The following is a 19,436-nucleotide window of genomic DNA, read 5'->3' as shown; positions in this document are numbered from 1 at the left end:
ACTTTGCAGCGAGCCTCAACAGCATTTCATTCTGCACTACAGATAGCAGTTGTTGCCTCCTCGGTCGACTTGGTCTGAGGTAGGTAGCTAGGTTAAAGGCACGGATCTGGTGTTTCCAGAGTGCCGGGCAGCGGCCGGCGAAGCTGGGTAAGTCATGCCCGCGACACTAAGATCGCTAAATTTTGCTCTATAAAATTCAGCACGTCATACGTCTCCTGCAGCATCGTGGTGATTGGTTGTTATCCAGCAAAAGCACACAAGTGCATGGCAAACGAGCACTTTGTTGTTTGTCAAAGGCGCAAACTCAGCGTGCTCGCTTCAGTGAACCCAAACTGTAGATAGGTCAGCATGTTGCTGGTTAGCCAACCTAGCGGGCGACGCAGTCTGCTCCAGTGGCACATGCGTGAGATAGGACATGTTCTATTTCCACGCCAGCAATGCTAGACTGTACAGCATCCAATCTTCGCTGACGTAGCATAACTGTGCTCTAACACTGCTCTAATGCTGCTCTAACTTTTGGCTGAAGAGTTTGCAACAATTTGCAACTAGCCTCAGCTGCAGAACATCTGGCCATGGTGAGAGACTTACTACCTCAGGGCCGAGAGCGTGAAATGAGGTGAGCTGAACTCTTTTCAGTCTCCTAAAGTGCGCATTCCCATTTGCCACTTTACCCCAGCTGTGTGGAACACTGCGGCCTGTTTTTTGATGCCCGCCTTGGTTGATGGAGGCGATAATAAATACCTTCATTCAGAAACACTCGTGCATGTTCCCTCCCTTAGGCCTGATCCCACGGTGGTTGCAACTTCTTGCAATATTTGGGCTAAGGCTGACAGCTCTGACTGATATGGCTGCCGGTCAGGCGGGAAACTGGAGCAACTGCCGGTCCCGTTGGCCTGGTGCGATCCAGAATATGGACTGATTGCACACGCAGATTGAGCTCCTGTATGTTCAGTGTGCCTGACCATTCCGAAATGAGTGGCCGAGCCAGCACCGTATTTTGCTTGCCACTCCTGGAGGTTCTAGGTTGAATGGTCCAGCCTGCAAGGTGGCATTGAGAAGCCACCCAGGTGCAACTTGCCACCGCGTGTCCACGAGTCAGTAAGCATCAGTGAGACCAAGCAAAAGGCAAGAAGTGCTCTCGATGGCTACCTAGAAGTGCCAGGTCTGCACAGATCCATCCACATCCTACTTCTCAGTGGCGCTGTGGAAAAATGTAGGGACAGGCCTGCACTAAGAAGAAACATAATTGGCTCTTTGTGCCATTTTAAGGGCAGATGATTAATAGCACCTTTCACCAGGCCATAGATATGTCTCTGCCTCCTAGTACAGGTTTCGTGTTCTCTGTATGTGGCAAGTTTCCTCTCAACAAAGGCCACCTACAGCCTCTGCTGCACCGACAGCGAGCCACTGGAGATAAGGAGGATAAAATAACCACAAATCCTGACCGGAAGCACAGCACAACTGTGGAAGAGCTGATATGGCTCACCAGGTCAGACCTGGAATTTGCTTGATGGCTGCTGGCAGCAGAGGCGGGGACCACGCAGAAGGCCCCGAAGCATCATCATTGTCATAGAAATTCTTGACACTCCACAACTATCATCAGCATGCAGCATCCCAGCATGACCTGCCGGGACCAGATCAATGCAATGGAAGACAAAGGCTGCTCCCTGATTGACGTGGACTTCATTGTCTTGGTGGTGGAGTAGTCGGCCCCTCTCAGAAAGGCCCCATGTGATGGTGGCCCTTTTGCGGCCATATGGTTGATAATGAGGCAGGATGTGAGAATCCGCATGGACGTTGATATCTCAGGAGCAGCTGCACTCGGTTACCATGCAGCGGTTGAGCGTGCATGATCAAGAAGATTGCATGGAGAGGATTGCAAGCTTCGTCTGCCTTCCATGCCTTGCTGCAGCCAAGGCACCTACTTTCCTTTTTCTTTTTGCTGTTTCTTGGAAGTGGAAGACTGCTACTTTTCACAGGCTTTCGGAGACTCCTACACGCCATTCCCTCGATGCCACTTGGCCTTTAGGCTGAAGGGTTTGCATTCAGCCACAACTTGTCTCAGCTGTGGAGACTACTGCCAGTGGAACCCTTGCAGTGCATGGTCATCGTGAGCACTGCGGCCAAGAGGTGGGGCGATAAATAAATGGCTCCAGTCTGAAAGACTCATGCCTGTCTATTGGCCTGAACCTGCCATGGTTGCAACTCCTTGCAAATCGCGGGTTAGGGACGACAACTCTGACTTTTAGGGCTGCGGGGAAAGCTCTGGCGAGTGTGTGCCACTCTCCTGGCCTGGTGATTATCAGAGAAGGGACCAGTCGCGCGTGTAGATTAAACCCCTGTAAACTGCAACAACCGATGCATGGCACTATGGGCTATTTGTATGTGCAGAAATGGTTGTACGAACACATTAAGGTTCGCATGACCACTATCGCTGTGCACACAATTAGAGAAACTTCATAACATAGCCCAAGGTCGCGGAAAACGTGAAACAAAGTAAAAAGGAACTGGAAGCAGTGTCTTGTCAGATTCAACTATTGTTACTGCCAAATGTGTTGTAAAAAGAATAGCCAGAGACATTTCATTGAGCCACGCGGAAAAGTTGTTTTTATAGACAGGGAAGAAGTTGAAGAAAACTGCCGTGGTGAATAACTTCAAGAGGGAGAAGACATACTGTTCATTGTAGCAAATCATGCAAAGGAAGGAAGGCAAGGTAAGATCTATGTGACAACTATAAGTTTATTAGGAAATCGTGGGAGATTTATGAACAATATGATCTGTATTGTTCATACTATAAATTTCACTTCTTTTTCTTATAAACATTTAGTTGTCAGAGAGGGTTTGTCTTGTCTTCCTTTCTTTGTGTGTTGTTTCTTGTGTGCTTGCGCTATAGATACATTCGAACTCAATCAGTCTGCTATTCTTCCAAAGTGGACAAAGCAGTGATGCAGTGCGCTATTTCAGCAGCACCTCTTAAGCTGGGGAAATCGAAAAAGAAAATCGGCAGTTTTTCAGAGCTCTAAAGCGGGGCCAATGATGACTCTGTGTTGTCCAATATAAAGTCAATGTCTCCAGAGTGACCCATTGGTCAATGTAGTGTATGTTTGCCAATGTAGCCAATGTTTAGTCTTTATTGGCCCAGGTTGTACTGTCTTTTCGCTAAGGAGGCTTCTTTCTTTTCCATTGGATGCACTGTTTAGCATTGTTCAGAGAGCATATGAATAGCATATAGACAAGAAAAAGCATTAAGTATGTGCTCTGTGTGTTGTTTCTTGCCATCCCCCTCCCCCCCTTTTTTTTGTGCCTAGAGCACGGCACCATCTAATTTCATAGTGACTGCCTTGTTGAGGACTTGGTGACAGTGATTGTGAATGATGATGCAGCATCTTTCGCATCACGGCCATCATGAAGAAGCTGGTGGCCAAGAAGCGCCTGAGCGAGGAAATGGCCAACAAGGTGGCTGCCTTCGTGCAGACGGTCAAGGCGCCCCTGGTGCCTTCCCTTGTTTTGCCTTCTCCCAGCAAGGTTGGTCACGTGAGAGTTTACTGTTGGGTTTAGTTTGTTACACGGTCATTTAGAATGGAAGACAAACTTACCAGGAACAGGAAGACAAACTTATCGTATCTATCTCCCTTGTTTTTTTGGGAGCCAGGGAAGTTGGTTAGGGACCATGTGCATGTCGTTGACCTTTGACAGCTCCTCATCAAGCAAGATCCTAACTTCCGAGACAAAAGCCTTTTTCAAAACTTCCTGTTTGCCTGTCTTGCTACGCGTGCCCTGACCCTATGCCCACAATTTCACAATCTGGCCACTTGTGTAAATTTAAATCCAGTCCATTATAGCTTTATTTAAGAGTACTGAATGTGAAAATATGAGTAGGCTTGGATTCAAAACGAACCTTTGCATGCCGCGTGCCAATACAATGGCCACAGTGAGCCCATGACGACAAGCGAATATGATGATGTGTGAGCTACTAGCTCAGAGCTTTCCCTGTTGTGCATTCATACAAATTATGACTAGTATTGTTGTTATGTTGACATAGTCGTGCTTACTCTTTTTTTCCTGGTCAGCTCGCATTTGAGGAACGATGAGCTTCCTTTATCAGCTAGTCATCGAAGCAATCATTGAAGCATCTATAACCGCACTGGTGGTGAAATGGTAAAGCGTCCGCCTCACGTGCGGGAGGTCCTTCGGTTCGAATCTCGGTGCTGTCGAAAACCCACCAGCTTTTCTTGATAAAGATGTACCACGATCTGGAATTTGGTTGTTTATGTAGGTTCTCAGCTCGAAAGGAGGCCCTCTTAATATTTACGAAGGTCTCTGGGCACCCCTTGTCCCACTGCAGCTTTGGTGAAATAGTCCAGCATCTGGCACTGCTGTGGGAGGCAGACAAGCGCTGCCGTTGGTGCTCAGCAACTATGGGGAGCTCCAGATGCTTCGAAGGACACCCACTTATTGGGAAGTTGGTAGCATCTGACCGCAGGACCCCTTCTTACTGCAGCAATGGCCTAGTGATAGAGCATCAGCTTTGTACGTGGGACGTGCTGGGCTCAAATCCCAGTGCCACCGGAAACCCGCCGATTTTTCTAATGGGTAGAGATGTCTCCAGGCCTGGTGCTCAGCTACTTGTGGGGGTTCGAAACTCGAAAGGGGGCCCCGTAAAGATTATGTACGTAGTCTCTGGGTGCCCCTTGTCCAGCCACAGATGACCTTGTTGAAGAGTGTCCGCTACAGCTGTGAGAGGCAGACTAGAGCTTTCGCCAGTTACCTACCAGTAAAATAGGTACAAGCATGCTCCCGGCTAGGCACTCCACCATTATGGGACCTTAACGCTTGGAAAGGGGTTGTTTGTCCTGAACCTGAGGGTGTCCCTACCTGATAGGTCCGTTGGGATGCTACATCTGAAACGACCGCCATGGAAGTGGCCCAAGTATCCTTCTTTTTTTTTTTTTTTTGGTGCTCACGGGGGTTACAACAGGATTTTAAAGGATCAGCCTCCTTTCCCATGTGCATCCTCCCTGAAGAAAGCCAATCGCCGGGACGTGGGTATGCTTGGGCCCCTTTTTCGACAAACCAGAGGGTGCGCAGCGGCAGTGGGAATCGAACCTATGACATCCCGCAGCTGAAGTGGGCGCTCTACCACTGGGCCACAGCTGCTGTCAATTCAAGTGAATACGTACAGTGCTTCGTGCGATTCTTTGTTGTTTTTGACTGCATTTCCCTTCCCTTGTGCATTTGTTTCATACCAGTGCACTGGGCGGTGCCGCATTGGTGCAAGTTATAAACTTGAAAAGTATGGCAGCTGCATACAGTAACCGACCTGACATAATGGTTAGCGTGCATGGCGCAGTAGTTGGCACTCGTTGTGTGGCCACTAGCTAAATGTTGTATTGTTTGTTTTTCAATATGTGTCCTGACAAAGTGCATTAGCAGTTGGGATGTCACGATAGTATGAACTGTACTTCATATACCCTTGCAGCATAGAATGATGTTTTGCGACTTCCTTCTGTTGCAGAGAATTGGTACTGCATAGGGATACCATCTATGCATCGTAAGCAGTTTTCTTAGGAACATTACAGAGTCTCTTAAAGGATATGCATGTGGCCTTCACCACGTTAGGACATTGCAAACAGAAAATGCAGTGCATGGATCATGCAACCACAACCATTTGCAAAAAGTATTACACCACCAAGCCTAATCGTAAGAGCAGAAACTTCGCGAGAGCCTGCATGCACTTCTTGATACAGTCGATCTTCATTACCGTGACAATACCAAATATGCATTCTGTATGTCAGAGAAGGAAATGTTAGCACATTGGACAATGGTCTCTTAAAGTTCTCCAAGCCAATTTCACTGCACAATCAAAATTTATTCTTTACCACCGAGGCAGATGTTATGTGCTGCAATGGCTACTTCTCGCGTGAGGCAGATGGATGCATGGCTCCTCATTTTTCTGTTTTATCTACCTAACTAGTTTTCTTATCTCTTTATCTACGCTTGAGCGAGCGCTTCGTTGTCTACTTTGGTACAACTTCCTGCGTGCGGTGCAATAGAAGATGCTATGGTGCACCTAAGGGCTGCCTTGGCGACGGGCTGTACTGTCACTGTGGAGGAGCTTTCACCCTTTTGCTGTGGCATTTGAGCAAAAGGAGCAAGAATGTTAATCAATGTAGAAGTTTTTGCAACTTGGTTAATCACAGTGAACAGTAGTTATTTGGAGTTGGCAGATAAGGACACAAAAAAAAGTAAGAAAGCAGGACATATGAAGCCCTACTTCAAGCTCATTCCTGCTGATATGTCCTTGTCTTGATCATTCATACTTCAGGACCTATGAGACAATGCCTTTGGATGGTGTGGAACATTTAGAGGGGTCCTTAACCACTTCTCTCGAAGTCGAGAAATCCATTTGACGTTAAAACAGACCATTTCAGAAATATGCTGTAGCAAAAAGTACTTCAGTGCGTTCAGCAGAAGTGGAGTTATTGGCAATCAAAGGTCACCTGTGATCCCCTTTGTGGTACTCCCTGTCCTTCTTCAATGCCTTGCACTGTATAGGCTATGGCAGAGTGAGGTGGTGCCCACAGCATTCTGCTTACTGAATGTCACCATGATGTGCAGTTCGAATGTGATTTTGGATGTTCACATAAACACCACTACTTCACATTTTGGTGCCTACGAGGAGCCAGGCTCAGAGGCTATCTCAGCTTACGGTTGAGCTCCCAGTGTCTCATCCCTTTGCTGTGCTACAGTGTACTAGATAGCTAAGTGCAGCTATTCTTGCACCGAGTGACATGAGTAGCACATTTCCTTAAGGACTTATCTCTACGGCAATCACACAATTTTCGAGGGTCGAACAAACTTCGTTTTCATCTTCGCTCGTGTGGGTATGGCGGCAGTGCGCAAATTGGCTAAGCAATGGATGCTGCACTCCTTATTCGTGTTGAAAGACTTTCTAACATAACGAGCATCGAACCTGATGGCGACGCACCTCGAGGGTGTGCAACTCAGGAAGCGGATGACCAGTTTGTCAGATGTTGGCGCTCGGGCCTTGAGTCACGTCATCCACAGATACCAATTGCATCACGCCGTTGTCCTCGGCGAGCCGCAGGAGTTCAGTGAGAGCGCTCATCTCAGCACCCCGCGGCGGGCACGGTATGTACGCTACACTGCAGACACACCCAACATTTGACATGGCTACGTGCAACCGTAGTGGCTAAGTATGTACACGACAGGGCTGGAGTGCATCATCAAGTTCATGTGCTCCAGTCTGGCCATGCTATATGGTGGGGACCAGCTTTGGTCTGCACCAGAGAGTAGCAACATCCAAATTACACATTTTGCACAATAGTTCAATATGAAGCCAACTCTGCCAAGGCCAGGAGTAAGCCTGTGCTAGCAAGCATATGTCCGGTCTGACGTTAAGTTTCCGATAGTCCAAGACTAGTTGAGTGTCTAAAACTAGTAAAAATGAGTGAGACCCGATGGCTACGACACTGATAAGCAGTGTTGGCAAACTTTCATTCCTACAGTGGTGGGCGCTGGTGAGCGTCAGCAGACGATAGTTGGTGATAGTGCAATAGTTGTACTTCCAGAAGTATGTAATTCCTATCTAAATTCAAAATGCAGATTTTCGCTGTTTATTAAACTGCGTCAATAGATATACACAGTAACAGCAGGAAGATGATTGATGTCGGCTATTGGCCAATAGCAGCCGCTTATGGAAGCCTGCTATATGATGAAATAATGGTACCCAAAATGAGTGAGGAGAAGGCTTCTGTTGAAAAGAGAATGTTTGAGAGAACTCCGCTGGCGAGTTCTACGGGTCGTGCACGACTGCAAAATTTGCCCGAGATGTTCACAGCAGCATATGCTATCCATGGACTGTGTTTTTTCACCAAGCCCGGGCGGTGGTTCAGGACCCCTTTAAAGTGAAACTTTGTTTGCCTCTTCTTCAGGGCTGGGCGTTCATTGCCGTTTCCTCGCCGAATGTATTTGTGGTTATATATAGACAACTTTGGCCACTGGGTATGGGCCCCAATAGACTATGGGCCCCAATAGACGACTTGCTGCTGGCCGTCTGGCCTAGTGCAAGCCCGTGTGACAAGGCCTAGCCCTTGTGACAAGAAGAGTATGACACCTTAAATGTAATTAAACGTATATTTAGACATGTATTGTACTTCACTTTGCATACGTTGACATACGTTGCATGTCATCAACATTCTTCCCTTCAGAAGCATCACACATCGCCTTCGTCCTGATGACGTGAGCAGCCAACAGCTACAAGCGACAAGGCCGTGCTCCTGTCATTTGCTACCGTTGCTCCCTGGCTAATTCAATCAAGCTTCGTGCCATTTATGTTGCAGCATTGCATTGTACTATCTGCATGTTTTTTCACAGTCTTGTTGCAATCTTTGATGGCGAGCTGTTTCAATTTTCACAGTGCCGTGGCATACTTAGTGCGACTCCTGTGTCTTGTCCAAGCAGGAGAACTATGCCCACCGGAGCCAGGTTGCCCGCTGCCTGCTTGCCAAACGCCTTCTGGGTCTGATGGACCAGAAGCAGACCAACTTGGCGGTTGCCGTCGACGTCACCAGCACCGACAAATTGCTGCAGGCACGAATTTCTCCCACATTTAAAACAAAGGCTGCCTGCAACAAAATTTTAATTTGGCTAAATTAGTTATAAATGAGTTGTGCATGTTATCAAAGCAATCTTTGCAAGGCAGCTTGTCTTGTCTAATTGGGTAATTTTTTTATTAACAACCCTTACTTAAGTAGTGTCTAAGCAGATGATGCGAGCACCTGGTAGTTAGCAAATGTGACACAGGTCACAGAACATGGTCTCCGAGATCTTCAGTGTGCCGCCGGATCTCGGAGGTCATGCGCAGGTGCTACGCTAGTTCTCAGTGTTTTAGGCTTTTAGTCATTTCTGAAGAGGAGTAGTGAAATACTTTTTTTTTCACATTTTGGTGGCAAAAACATTTTTGCAGACTTTCTATGCCACATCCACTCATAATTAAGGCATAAAATATTTTGTTGAAGCTGCTTTATACTGGGTGTTTTTACAGAGACTGAGTAATATTTAAAAATAGCCTTTGTGAAATATAAGAACAGTTCCTTTGGAGACATTAAAGTCATCCCATGGTCGCCACCACTGATGGCATGTCTCCGAAGGAACCGTCCTTATATTTCACAATGGCAATTTTTAAATATTACTTAAAGTCTTCGTAGAAGCACCCGGTAAACACCCGTTGAGACACCCTTTATTTGAAACGGATCTTTTTACTCGGTTCCAAAGGTCATTGCAGTGGACCTTTAATGTCTCAAGTAGTTAGCATGCAACTTAGAGCAATCACTCTCTGAGGTTTATTAGAGCAAGAAAGGTATAAGAAAGTTAAGATGTTTAGTTTTTTTTTGCAGTGAGACAAAAAAATAACAAAGTTGGTTCTGCTGATAAGTTCATAGGTTCTAAGTTATGTTAATATATATATATATATATATATATATATATATAGGGTGAAAGCGAAATTTGAAATGCAGTCACAAAATAGTATAGCAGAAATGGAAGTTATGTCACTTGTCCTGAAAGTATAGGAGTTGTGAAACCCTGCAAATAGGCTTTTCCACAAGGCCTACTGTAAAAACCAGCATATAGGTTGGACTGGATTATAGGTCAACCCCCAAGCATTAATTCTAAAATTTTTTTTAAGAAATGGTATAAACCTGCGAAAATGACCGGTATATAAGATAGGGGTCAATTTTTTGTTGCATTTTTTTTAAGTTCTACCTATATTCCGGTACTTACGGTAAATGATGCCTCCAAGATGGCGGTGTTTGCGGCCTAAGCTGATGAGAGACATTGTGTCCTTGAGCACGTGCTGTCTTGCCCCACTTGCTTCCAGGGCAAGAGCTTTAGCTTGTGCTTGAACAGTACAAGTCACACCAGTCTAGCGGCAGCCTGCCAGGCATGGAAGCACCAAGTCTTGGTGTCTGTTGTCTTGAACATGTGGTGCTGTTGCATGTCCCTTCGCCCCTCTGACATGGCAGCTAGCTGAACAGTTGGGCCCACACATCTGCATCTTCAAGACCCATGTGGACTTGCTGGAGGACTTCAACCTGGACGCCATGATGCGTCTGCGGGCGCTTGCCACCAAACATGACTTCCTGATCATGGAGGACAGGTAAGCGTGTTTGTTGTACCTCTGGCTGGCACATGTGGAGCGGCCTTCAGTCATTTAAGCACAATGACATCAGCCGAACGAAAGTCTTTTTATTCGATTAGTGGGGGGGAAAATTGGAGGATGCTTAAGCTTCGCCTTCAAGAGTGGAATGCGATAGCGTTATCGCACCCCATTCACACCGCCCACTCATTCGCTCAGCATGCTCTTGACGAGATGAAGGGGAGATGCGGGCAAGTGGTGCGCCACCTGTCGGGGCAGCGCCATACATTGTGAGGAGGGGGTCTTCTGTGTTTGCCGCAAGATGGCTCTGCGTGTGCGCCAAGAGCAGAAGAAATGTAGTGGAAACATACTTTGCTACGCATTTAACTGCGACTTCTGTAATTTACATGCTCATAATTACCGATATACACTGCAGTGTAACTTTCTACGGCACATTTCTAAGGCAACACCGCATTCACTAGAGGCGCTTTTGTCCCGCTTTGAACCATCGAACTCATGGCTGAGTGGTAACGTCTCCGTCTCACACTCTGGAGACCCTGGTTCGATTCCCACCCAGCCCGCCTTGCAGGTTGTTTTTATTTATGAATTAGCTTCCGAGATTTTTTGCTCACGGCCAACAGCACCGATGCCGACGACACCGGCTTTTTGGCAACACGAGCTCCTTAACGCTGTCGCGTTAATATATACCATCAAGGGTCACCTGTGGCGCCCTCCAATATTATGTGGCATAACTACAACAGTGTTGCTGCTTCAGTGCAATTAAGGGCGCACTACCGTAGTGTCTAGTAGTGGCACAACATGGCTAGCAAAGTATGTTCAACTCATTGACTTGATCTTTCCTTTAATTCAACCAACACCAAAAGCTGGAGCAAACACTTTTACGTTTCTGCACCTTACAGTCAAATCTCGATATATCGAACATGGATATATCGAATTATTGCGTATATCGAATGCTTTCTATATCACCTGGAAAATCGCATGCATTTTAAACTTTTTATCTCGAACGGGGTTGAATGTAAAATGGATGTATCGAACTCCATCACCACAGACCACGTGTGCTCTGTTGACTGGCGGTGAGCTCTTGAACATTGCAGCGGTGCGATGGGCGTTCCCGACTGCTGCGCACTATAGCTGCACACATCGATCACGCCGAGGGTGCCATTTGAACGTAGCAGCATATGCACGCGGCAGCTTGGCTAGTTCGACAACGTCAACAACACATTGCATTTGCCGCACTGACTCCTCCTCGGTGCCACGCTCTGCGCCTGCTGCCTACTGCGCCTCGCGAGGACTGGCGGTTTGCTTCCACAAAGACGTGCGACAGCGCACACTCACTGGGCTCATTCATAGATGCCTTGGCAGATGTCAGTTAATACTTTGTTATTGACAGTGTTTCAAAATACTTTGATTGATGGACGTGGAGATCTCAGCAGATGTACCGACCAAACAAAGACAGTGCCGAGGTTGATCCCACAAGCGCTGATGTTGCCCCGCTCCCGATTTCAACTGAGGCTGTAGCTGCTTTGGCCCTTCTAGCCGCTATTGCAGCACAATAGAAGGTACTGGCCTATCGCTTGTGGATCGTTTAGACTAGGTTGAGGACTCTTATGTATAAGCACGCGGCTGCCAATAAGAAGCAGCCTACACTGCTGCAGCACTTTCAGCCAAATAAATACATCAATACTTTGTGTGAAGCTTCAAGTGAGCATTTTTCTGCGCCACGATTGGGGCGCGAATGGCAGCCTACACTGCTGCAGCACTTTCAGCCAAATAAATACATAAATACTTTGTGTGAAGCTTCAAGTGAGTATTTTTCTGCGCCACAATTGGGGCGCGAACGGAGATCGTTTTTCGGAGCATGTGTTCAGTTGTGCCGTGCGCGATTGGCCTAGGCTGTGCCATTTGCAGAAGTTTTTGATCGGTCTTTTACATTATTTTATATATCGAATTCTGGCTATATCGAACTATTTCGCTATCACCATGCTGTTCGATATATTGAGGTTCGGCTGTAATTGGTTGCTTATGTTGTGGGGTCTCAAGTGCTTCTGGTAACGTAGGACACAGTCCACAGTAGCGCAAACGTACAAAAGGGGCATTTATTAGTTCCCTTATACAAGAATGCCAAATAGCCTATATAAAGGAAGTTTTACCTGTCACGCAAAGATACCAGGTGGACGTTTTCCCTTGCTTGACACCGACGACTAAGTCGTTTATGTGTGCGGTCTCATGGACGGGAGCACGCACAAGCAATCATGTTTCCTCATGCTGCTGTCACATTCCGAAGCCAAATGGGAAGCCTTTCGTAGGTTCGCCATGCAAGCACACCAGAGAGGGTGCGGTCTGTCTGCACCGCCATTCTGGAGCCAAAAAAGCTAGAAGCAAGTTCCTCTTGTGCCCAAGTAATTCACATTGTGAGGTGGTGATCGCATTGCTGTACTCGTGCCATCTCTCGTAGCTGCTTAACTAACAACACTGACTTTCACCATCGCATGTGTGTTATGAGAGAACTTGTTCTGTCGTTACCTTGCGATGACCTGGACCTTGGCCAGGCTGCTAGGACGGTAGGTTGTTGTAAATGCCGTGAATGCAGTTTTGGTTAGTGTCCAATGGCACTGTGCAAGCACTTTTAGACCAATTCCCTCGGAAAAACTGGCGCATGTTAGAATCGGGTAATTACTCCAACCATCCATTGTGAGCTACCATTCTTGCTTGAAAATTTTTCTAGGGTGGGCTGAAAATAGCAGTTTTTGGCAGGAGATTGACATGTTCAATGCGTTAACATGTTCCCCAAAGCGCCATCAAGGAAGATGCTGCCACTATGTGGGTCACCATTGGGGTCAGGTCTCCGCGTGCCGACCAGTCGAGTTCGAATTAGCCAGGGAACACCAATTTCAGGATTGAAATAACGAAAGTTTAGGCCAATAGAAGTGGACTGGCCAGGATCAGTAAAGATCAGATTAACCAAAAAATTGAATTAACTGGTGTCAAATTAATGAAAGTCTACTGTGTTAAGCGTCTCACTTCAATGAATTGATAATTTGCCTGAAATATATATGTATATATTTTTTCACAATCAGCACCACATGTAAGCATGCCACTATTTACTGGCATGTGAATGAGGGGAGTCGCATGATCCTTCAAGCGTGTATGAATGCCATCTCCTGGTTAGTCTTGCATGTGTTCCCACATGTCAAAGGAATCTTGCTGACAGCAGTTTTACTAGAAGGCGTGAATTTCTGACATCCCATTTGACAGTTTTTTTCATTCCTGCAGTTCATTTCGTTCCTGCAGTTCAGTTCACATTTTGATTTGAATTGCACCCTTTTGCTCATAGTCTGGTAACTTTATTTGCTGACAGAGCTGACATGTGAAAATAATACATGCGCATACAGTCAGAACCATCTGCATCATCAAACCAAAATATTTAAATTTATTGTGTACATCAATCCATTGAACGATCCCCTTGGAAATGTAATGCAAAACAAGAGCATTGCTTATTTATGACAAACTCCTACGTTGTGGCACATTCAATATTTAAAATGACACAACGCATGCACTTGCAAGGGGGCTTTGTCTCAACACAGTTTGCCTGTTTAGCAGACACTGCCAGCTGTGCTGTGGCAACTGGCTGCACACCTAGTTGCCCTGTGCTCATTGCTATCATAATGATCTAGTGCTAGCAGACCTTGAGAGGGCGTTGCTTTACCCAGGAATCCTATTTTACCCTGCAATCCTGTGCGCTTTTGTGCAATCTTGTGGAAAGTTTATCTGAAGTGGGAAGCCGAGGGAGCAATGCTTCGGTATTCTGTATAATTCTGTATTCTGTAACTCCACATTGTCACTTCACCTTCCTGAGTAACCTTGTCAAATGATTCCTACAGAACTAAAAATATGGCAGGGAATTTTGCTGGCAGCACATGATCGTAATCTAACACAACTTCCCAGTCCTATGCACTGTCCACAGGCTTTATTGCAATCATGTGCACAGTGCGTAAGGCACACGGCATACATGGTATTGCACACGGTGGCCCAAAGGACCTGTGCTCAGCAATGTTGGTTGCACACACAGGGAATCCGAAAATCATGGAATTATCTCTTGACAAATAGATGCTACAGAATGCTTGCATAGTGCGCCATCCATTTCACCTGCTTAAATTAATAGTAGTGCGACTGTATCACAGAACGTTGTATCGCAACCCTTCCGAGATTTAATGCTATGCACTTTCAACCATGCATAGCACAAAAAAGCAACTTAGTTTGAAAAATGAGGCCTTTTTACCTTGGATACAAAACTTGGCACCACAGGGCTTGGCTGAAACCGTAAGATGTAATAGCTGACTCAGTCTTCCATGTGTGCTTGTAAATGACTGGCAAAAAAAAAAAGCTAACGATGCACAGTGAATCTATGAAGCCTCGTTTCCTGAATGAACAGGATAATCTGAAGGGAAGGCCTGGCACGATGTGTGAAACAAGCACTATATCACACTCAACTCCCTACACAGGAATTGCAAAATTGCCTGACACTTTCCCATGAATTGTGAATCAACTAAAGTTTTCTTACCTTGTTTCCTTGGTCAGCGTAGGCCTCCTTACAGCCACGCTTTCATTAAGCATCACTTTTATGCACGTTTAAAAATCACCTGCGGTTGTCAACATTCTCCACACCACACTAAATTGGGAATGAGATCGCATTGATATTGATTTTATATTTGTTTTCCGAGTGTTGGACGTTTGGCTTTGCTTGCAGGAAGTTTGCAGACATTGGGCAGACGGTGCAAGTGCAGTACACTGGCGGTCCGTTTTCCACGCGGCTCTGGTCGGACATGGTGACCGCTCACTCGCTCCCAGGACCAGGGATTCTGACCGCGCTGCAGCAGGTCGGTAGTGGCAGCTGTTCGCAGCGACTGGTCGCACTTATCTGCGTGACGGTTCATTGCCAATGGCTCAACTGCTGCTTTGTCGCGGTGCATAGCAGGAAGTTTGGCGAGGTGAAACCGTCATCATTCCACCCTGATATCTGCCATGCTTCTTTTTTTTTGTTTTGCCACAAATGAGCGGCTACAGGTGCTATCTTCCTGTCTCTATTGCTGCTACCCACGGTTTTGCCACTTTTGAAAAGGTGCTAAATGGTACATTATATTAAACCACTCCTTCCTCTAATGCGTGCAGGCCATGAGAGTGTGCAAACAGATAAACAGAATAAATAAATTGTAGCAGCGCGACTATTACCTCCAGTGCCGGTGAAAAAGAAACAGCTCACATGCGGGTAGCACGAGAAATAGAACACGCTAGTGCGCTCGACCTGAGCAGCCGAACTGTCGGCCGCTTCCGAGATCCTGTGGCATCATGGCTGGCTGGCCTAAATAAACCGTGGCTATGGCCCCTGCTCTCCACCCCACCTCTCACAAATTGGTGATCCGTACGACCAAGCTCAGCCATGCCAGCGTCAATGCACTGCCTCTACCAAGGCGAGAGTGGTGTGGCTTCGTGTGATCCGGCGGACGTCCCGCGGTTGTAGGTTGTCCGGGAATTCTACATCGACATATTGCAACAAGTCGCAAAATGCGGCATTCACATATTGTTGCAACCACTGGATTCTTTTAAAAGAAGGGAAAGTGCTTTCTGTGACTTATATGAAGCACAAAGCAATAATGGGATTCGTATAATTGTGGCAAGCGGATGGTGCAATGCACTTGACATGAGCAGTCACTGATCTTACTACAGCACAATGATGACGCAAGCATAAATTGTTCTGTACATCATAAAAAGATGCAGACCAACTTTCACAGCCATGCTGCAACCACTGAAGAAATTGTTCTTAAACATATGCACGCCATATGAGCACATGTAAACACGCAGGGCGGAGCAGATGACATGCAGCACAATCCACACTATTTGTGGTTCAACCAGTGCCCGCCAGATGGCAACTCTGTTTGATCTTGCGTTGGCGGTCGGTGCTGTCACAGCTGAACAGATTACCCATCTAAAGTACTTCTCTGCAATCACAGAACATGTCAGATGCTTGCTATAAAAAGAAGTGTTTGTAAGTAAGTGATGGATGTTGTGTTACTGGAATTGTTTTACTTTGTATTGTTTTATTCCTGCTGTGTATAGATGTTTCTGTTTATAGGCACCTGGTATTGCAGTCTCTTTGTTTTGTAAAGTGTTAGTTGCCGACTCTCCGTTCTTCCTTATTTTTAATGAAATGGAAAGTTAATGTCAGGTGTTTGTAATGCCTTTAGCCTGCTCTCCATTGGTCTGCCAAGATAATGTACAGATAAAGACAATACATGTCAGTGATCCTTTTGCTTATTTTCTAGTAAAGAAGCATTTTAAGCCTTTAGTAGTTGTCTCGGAGTACTGGGCTGAAAGCGGACAAGGTCAAGGTAAAAGGATACCCTTTCCACCCCACTACTACTGGACTAAAGGTTCCCACAGGGCATGGGATCAACCGCCAGTTTCTTAGTGGCTATGATGTTGGGCTGCTAAGCACGAGGCAGTGGGATAGAATCCTGGCCACGGCGGCCGCATTTCGAAGGGGGCGATATGCAAAAACGCCCGTGTACATAGATATAGCTGCACGTTAAAGAACCCCAGGTGGTCCAAATTTCCGGAGTTCCCCACTACGGTGTGCCTCATAATCAGATTGTGGTTTCGGCATGTAAAACCCCCTAATTTAATTTTTTTTTTTCAGGGCACGAGATCATTTTTCCAATTGTGAAAGCCTCTTTCTGTGCACGGTTTATAGCATTATAATGTGACTCTCTGCAGGCCAGCAGGCCAGAGCAGGCTTGCGTGCTCATCGCACAGATGAGCTCTTCTGGCACACTCACAACCAAAGGCTACACCGAGGGTGAGTGGGCAATCTTGACCTGTTAGGCAAGAGGTGTAACTTAGGACGGACGTTGTTCTGTCAACCTCGTAATAGCTGTCACCAACTTGCCTAACAAGAACTAACCCAATAAAAAGTACTCCTACGACCTAGACCTAACTAATGAAAGCCTCTGGGCTTTCCCTGCACATTGAGTGTAACTACAAAAAAGTTTCCCCTGAAAGGCTCGTGAAACTTGGCGCTTGACCTGCTCTAATCAATTAAAAACTGCAGCTTCACTGAAAGTGCAGAGAGGTGACAGACCAGCACAATGTTGCATGCCATAAGACTCAAGGTGTCCAGGGCCGCACAAGTTGCAAGAAACATTCAGAACAAAGCATCAAAATTCCACATGCCAATGTTCATCTGAAATTAAGGTTTGCCTGGGGGGCCTGGCAAACAGTGCTGCTAACGAACTGAAGGTCCATGGCTCATGCCTAAAATGGATGATTGGCCAAGAACCAGCTGTTTACCACTTCGAGGTGAATAAAAGGTTTGGACTTCATCACTCCGACAAAAAGAAGGTTAGGTGGGGAAAATAGAAATTTAAAAAACAAGAACAAAAAGATGTCAAAAGAATTTATCAGGTAATCATATGGTTACAAAAAAAAAAGATAATTGTTACCTGCTGAGCGGAAGTTTCGGCAGGGTGGTCAAAGGCTTCACATAGCTGCTTGGGAGCTATTAAGTGTGCCAAGTTTGCATGACTAGAATTATATTGGTTGGTATTGTTTATCATCGTTCTGACAAACAATATGCATGGGAAAAAAGAAAAGAAAGGACACCATGTCCTTTGTTTACAGTTTGCAGACGAAAGTATCAAACTGTGCAAGGCCGAGAACATCCCTTTATTGGAAATGAGAAACTAGCATAGCTGCATTGTACCAAAAGATCAATCTGGTAACTGCAGCACTGGCTGCAATATCTTACGGTGCACTAATTGACCACAGAATGCTGGAAACACTCCTTTCTTTTATAACTTTCCTTTTTTGTATAACTAGAAAAAAGGCTTGCGAATGCTTTTGTGGGGATACGTTGCACAGATTTCTTTAGAGCATCTCTCCGGCCACGGCTTGCATGTTGCGGCTCATATAGAACGTAATAGTAAATCTTTGATATTATAACACTTTCTACTATATTTACCTATTTCTTGCATTGTTTATTGGTGCTGCTTCATGGTTTGCTGGTTGCATGACTAGCTTTACAAGGAGCTTTCTTTCTGAATGCTTAAGTTGCCTTGAATTCATCTGTGCAGCCACTGTAAAGATGGCCGAGGACTTTCCAGACTTTGTGCTGGGCTTTGTGTGCCAGTCGAGAGTCTCCCACAACCCAGAACATATCCACATGACACCAGGTAAGCACCCAGCTCAATCACTTGGCAAGCCGGTACGTTGCAGCTTGTTCTGCCAGCGCAATTTCCGTCGGGGATGACAGAAAGGTAGACGAGCACTCTTTCTTGTCCGCTTTTCTGTCATTCTTGTCCAAAGCTTCGCTGCCAAACCAGCCGGCACACCTGATTGGCTCGGATTAATGTTGCTTGTCTGCTGCAATTGTGAGTTGCTGCAGCCTTTGACCTGTGCTGCAGCATTGGTAACTGCATGAGAACATGGACGTCTACGTCTCCCTCAGAGAACTACCTGCAAAAGTAGTTGTAGGCAGTTTTGAGAGGGGACGTCAGTTGTTCTCCTTCTTTCTCTCACGTACACAGCACATGGTGCGTCTGGTGCAGAACTGCACGTGTATGTGGGTGTTACCTCATCATTGAGCTGTGTTGTACTTGAGATGGCGTTTTGAGTTCTACAGTGCAGTCCACTTATAACAATGTCAAAAAGAATGACATATCCTATTGTCATAACCAATCATCGCTATATCTGGACTGCTGTAAAAGAAAAAAGCTGCCAAACATACCTTTGTAGCTCTGAACCCCAATTTGCCACTTGTGCTAAAGAATAGTCGTTGGAAGAAAGTAGGCTGTGAGAAATAAAATGTTTACATATTTACAATCTCTAAACAGTGTGTCAAAATAGTCAGAAATCTGAACTTGCTTTTGTGGCAGTTTCAGGTTTATAGCCACAATGTGCATTGTGTCTCGTTGCTGCGCGAACACTGGGGCAAATCCTTTAGTGTGCATGAAATCAACGGGCGACCCGATCGACGACAGCGCACTTTACGTGAACATTAGGCTCGGGGTCGTAGATGGGCCATTGCCAATCTCATCAGTGCTGCTGCTGTTGTTGCCTTTATATCACAACACCGCTGTCTGTCGCAACAATGATCGCCTCATCGGAGATCTCTTCGCAGAACGAGGCAGCACCAAGGAGGTTGTATATAACTTCCTTGACAGCACTATCTGTACTCAGAAACTTCTCTATCGAAGCGCCACCT

The 19,436-nt window shown here is 46.1% G+C and overlaps 1 protein-coding gene across 1 annotated transcript in view; it reads left to right on the top strand.

Annotated features, from left to right (window-relative positions):
- Positions 1-19,436, top strand: part of r-l (rudimentary-like) — a 31,338-nt gene that overhangs the window by 9,735 nt on the left and 2,167 nt on the right. The window contains exons 5-10 of the mRNA XM_075673151.1: positions 3,384-3,525; positions 8,485-8,613; positions 10,047-10,180; positions 14,928-15,057; positions 16,952-17,033; positions 18,307-18,405. Coding sequence (XP_075529266.1) covers positions 3,384-3,525; positions 8,485-8,613; positions 10,047-10,180; positions 14,928-15,057; positions 16,952-17,033; positions 18,307-18,405 — 716 coding nt within the window. The remainder of the gene's footprint in view (positions 1-3,383; positions 3,526-8,484; positions 8,614-10,046; positions 10,181-14,927; positions 15,058-16,951; positions 17,034-18,306; positions 18,406-19,436) is intronic.

Source organism: Dermacentor variabilis, chromosome 10, assembly GCF_050947875.1.
Source record: "Dermacentor variabilis isolate Ectoservices chromosome 10, ASM5094787v1, whole genome shotgun sequence".
Taxonomy (NCBI): Eukaryota; Metazoa; Arthropoda; class Arachnida; order Ixodida; family Ixodidae; genus Dermacentor; species Dermacentor variabilis.
This window is presented reverse-complemented; position numbering and strand designations above follow the sequence as displayed.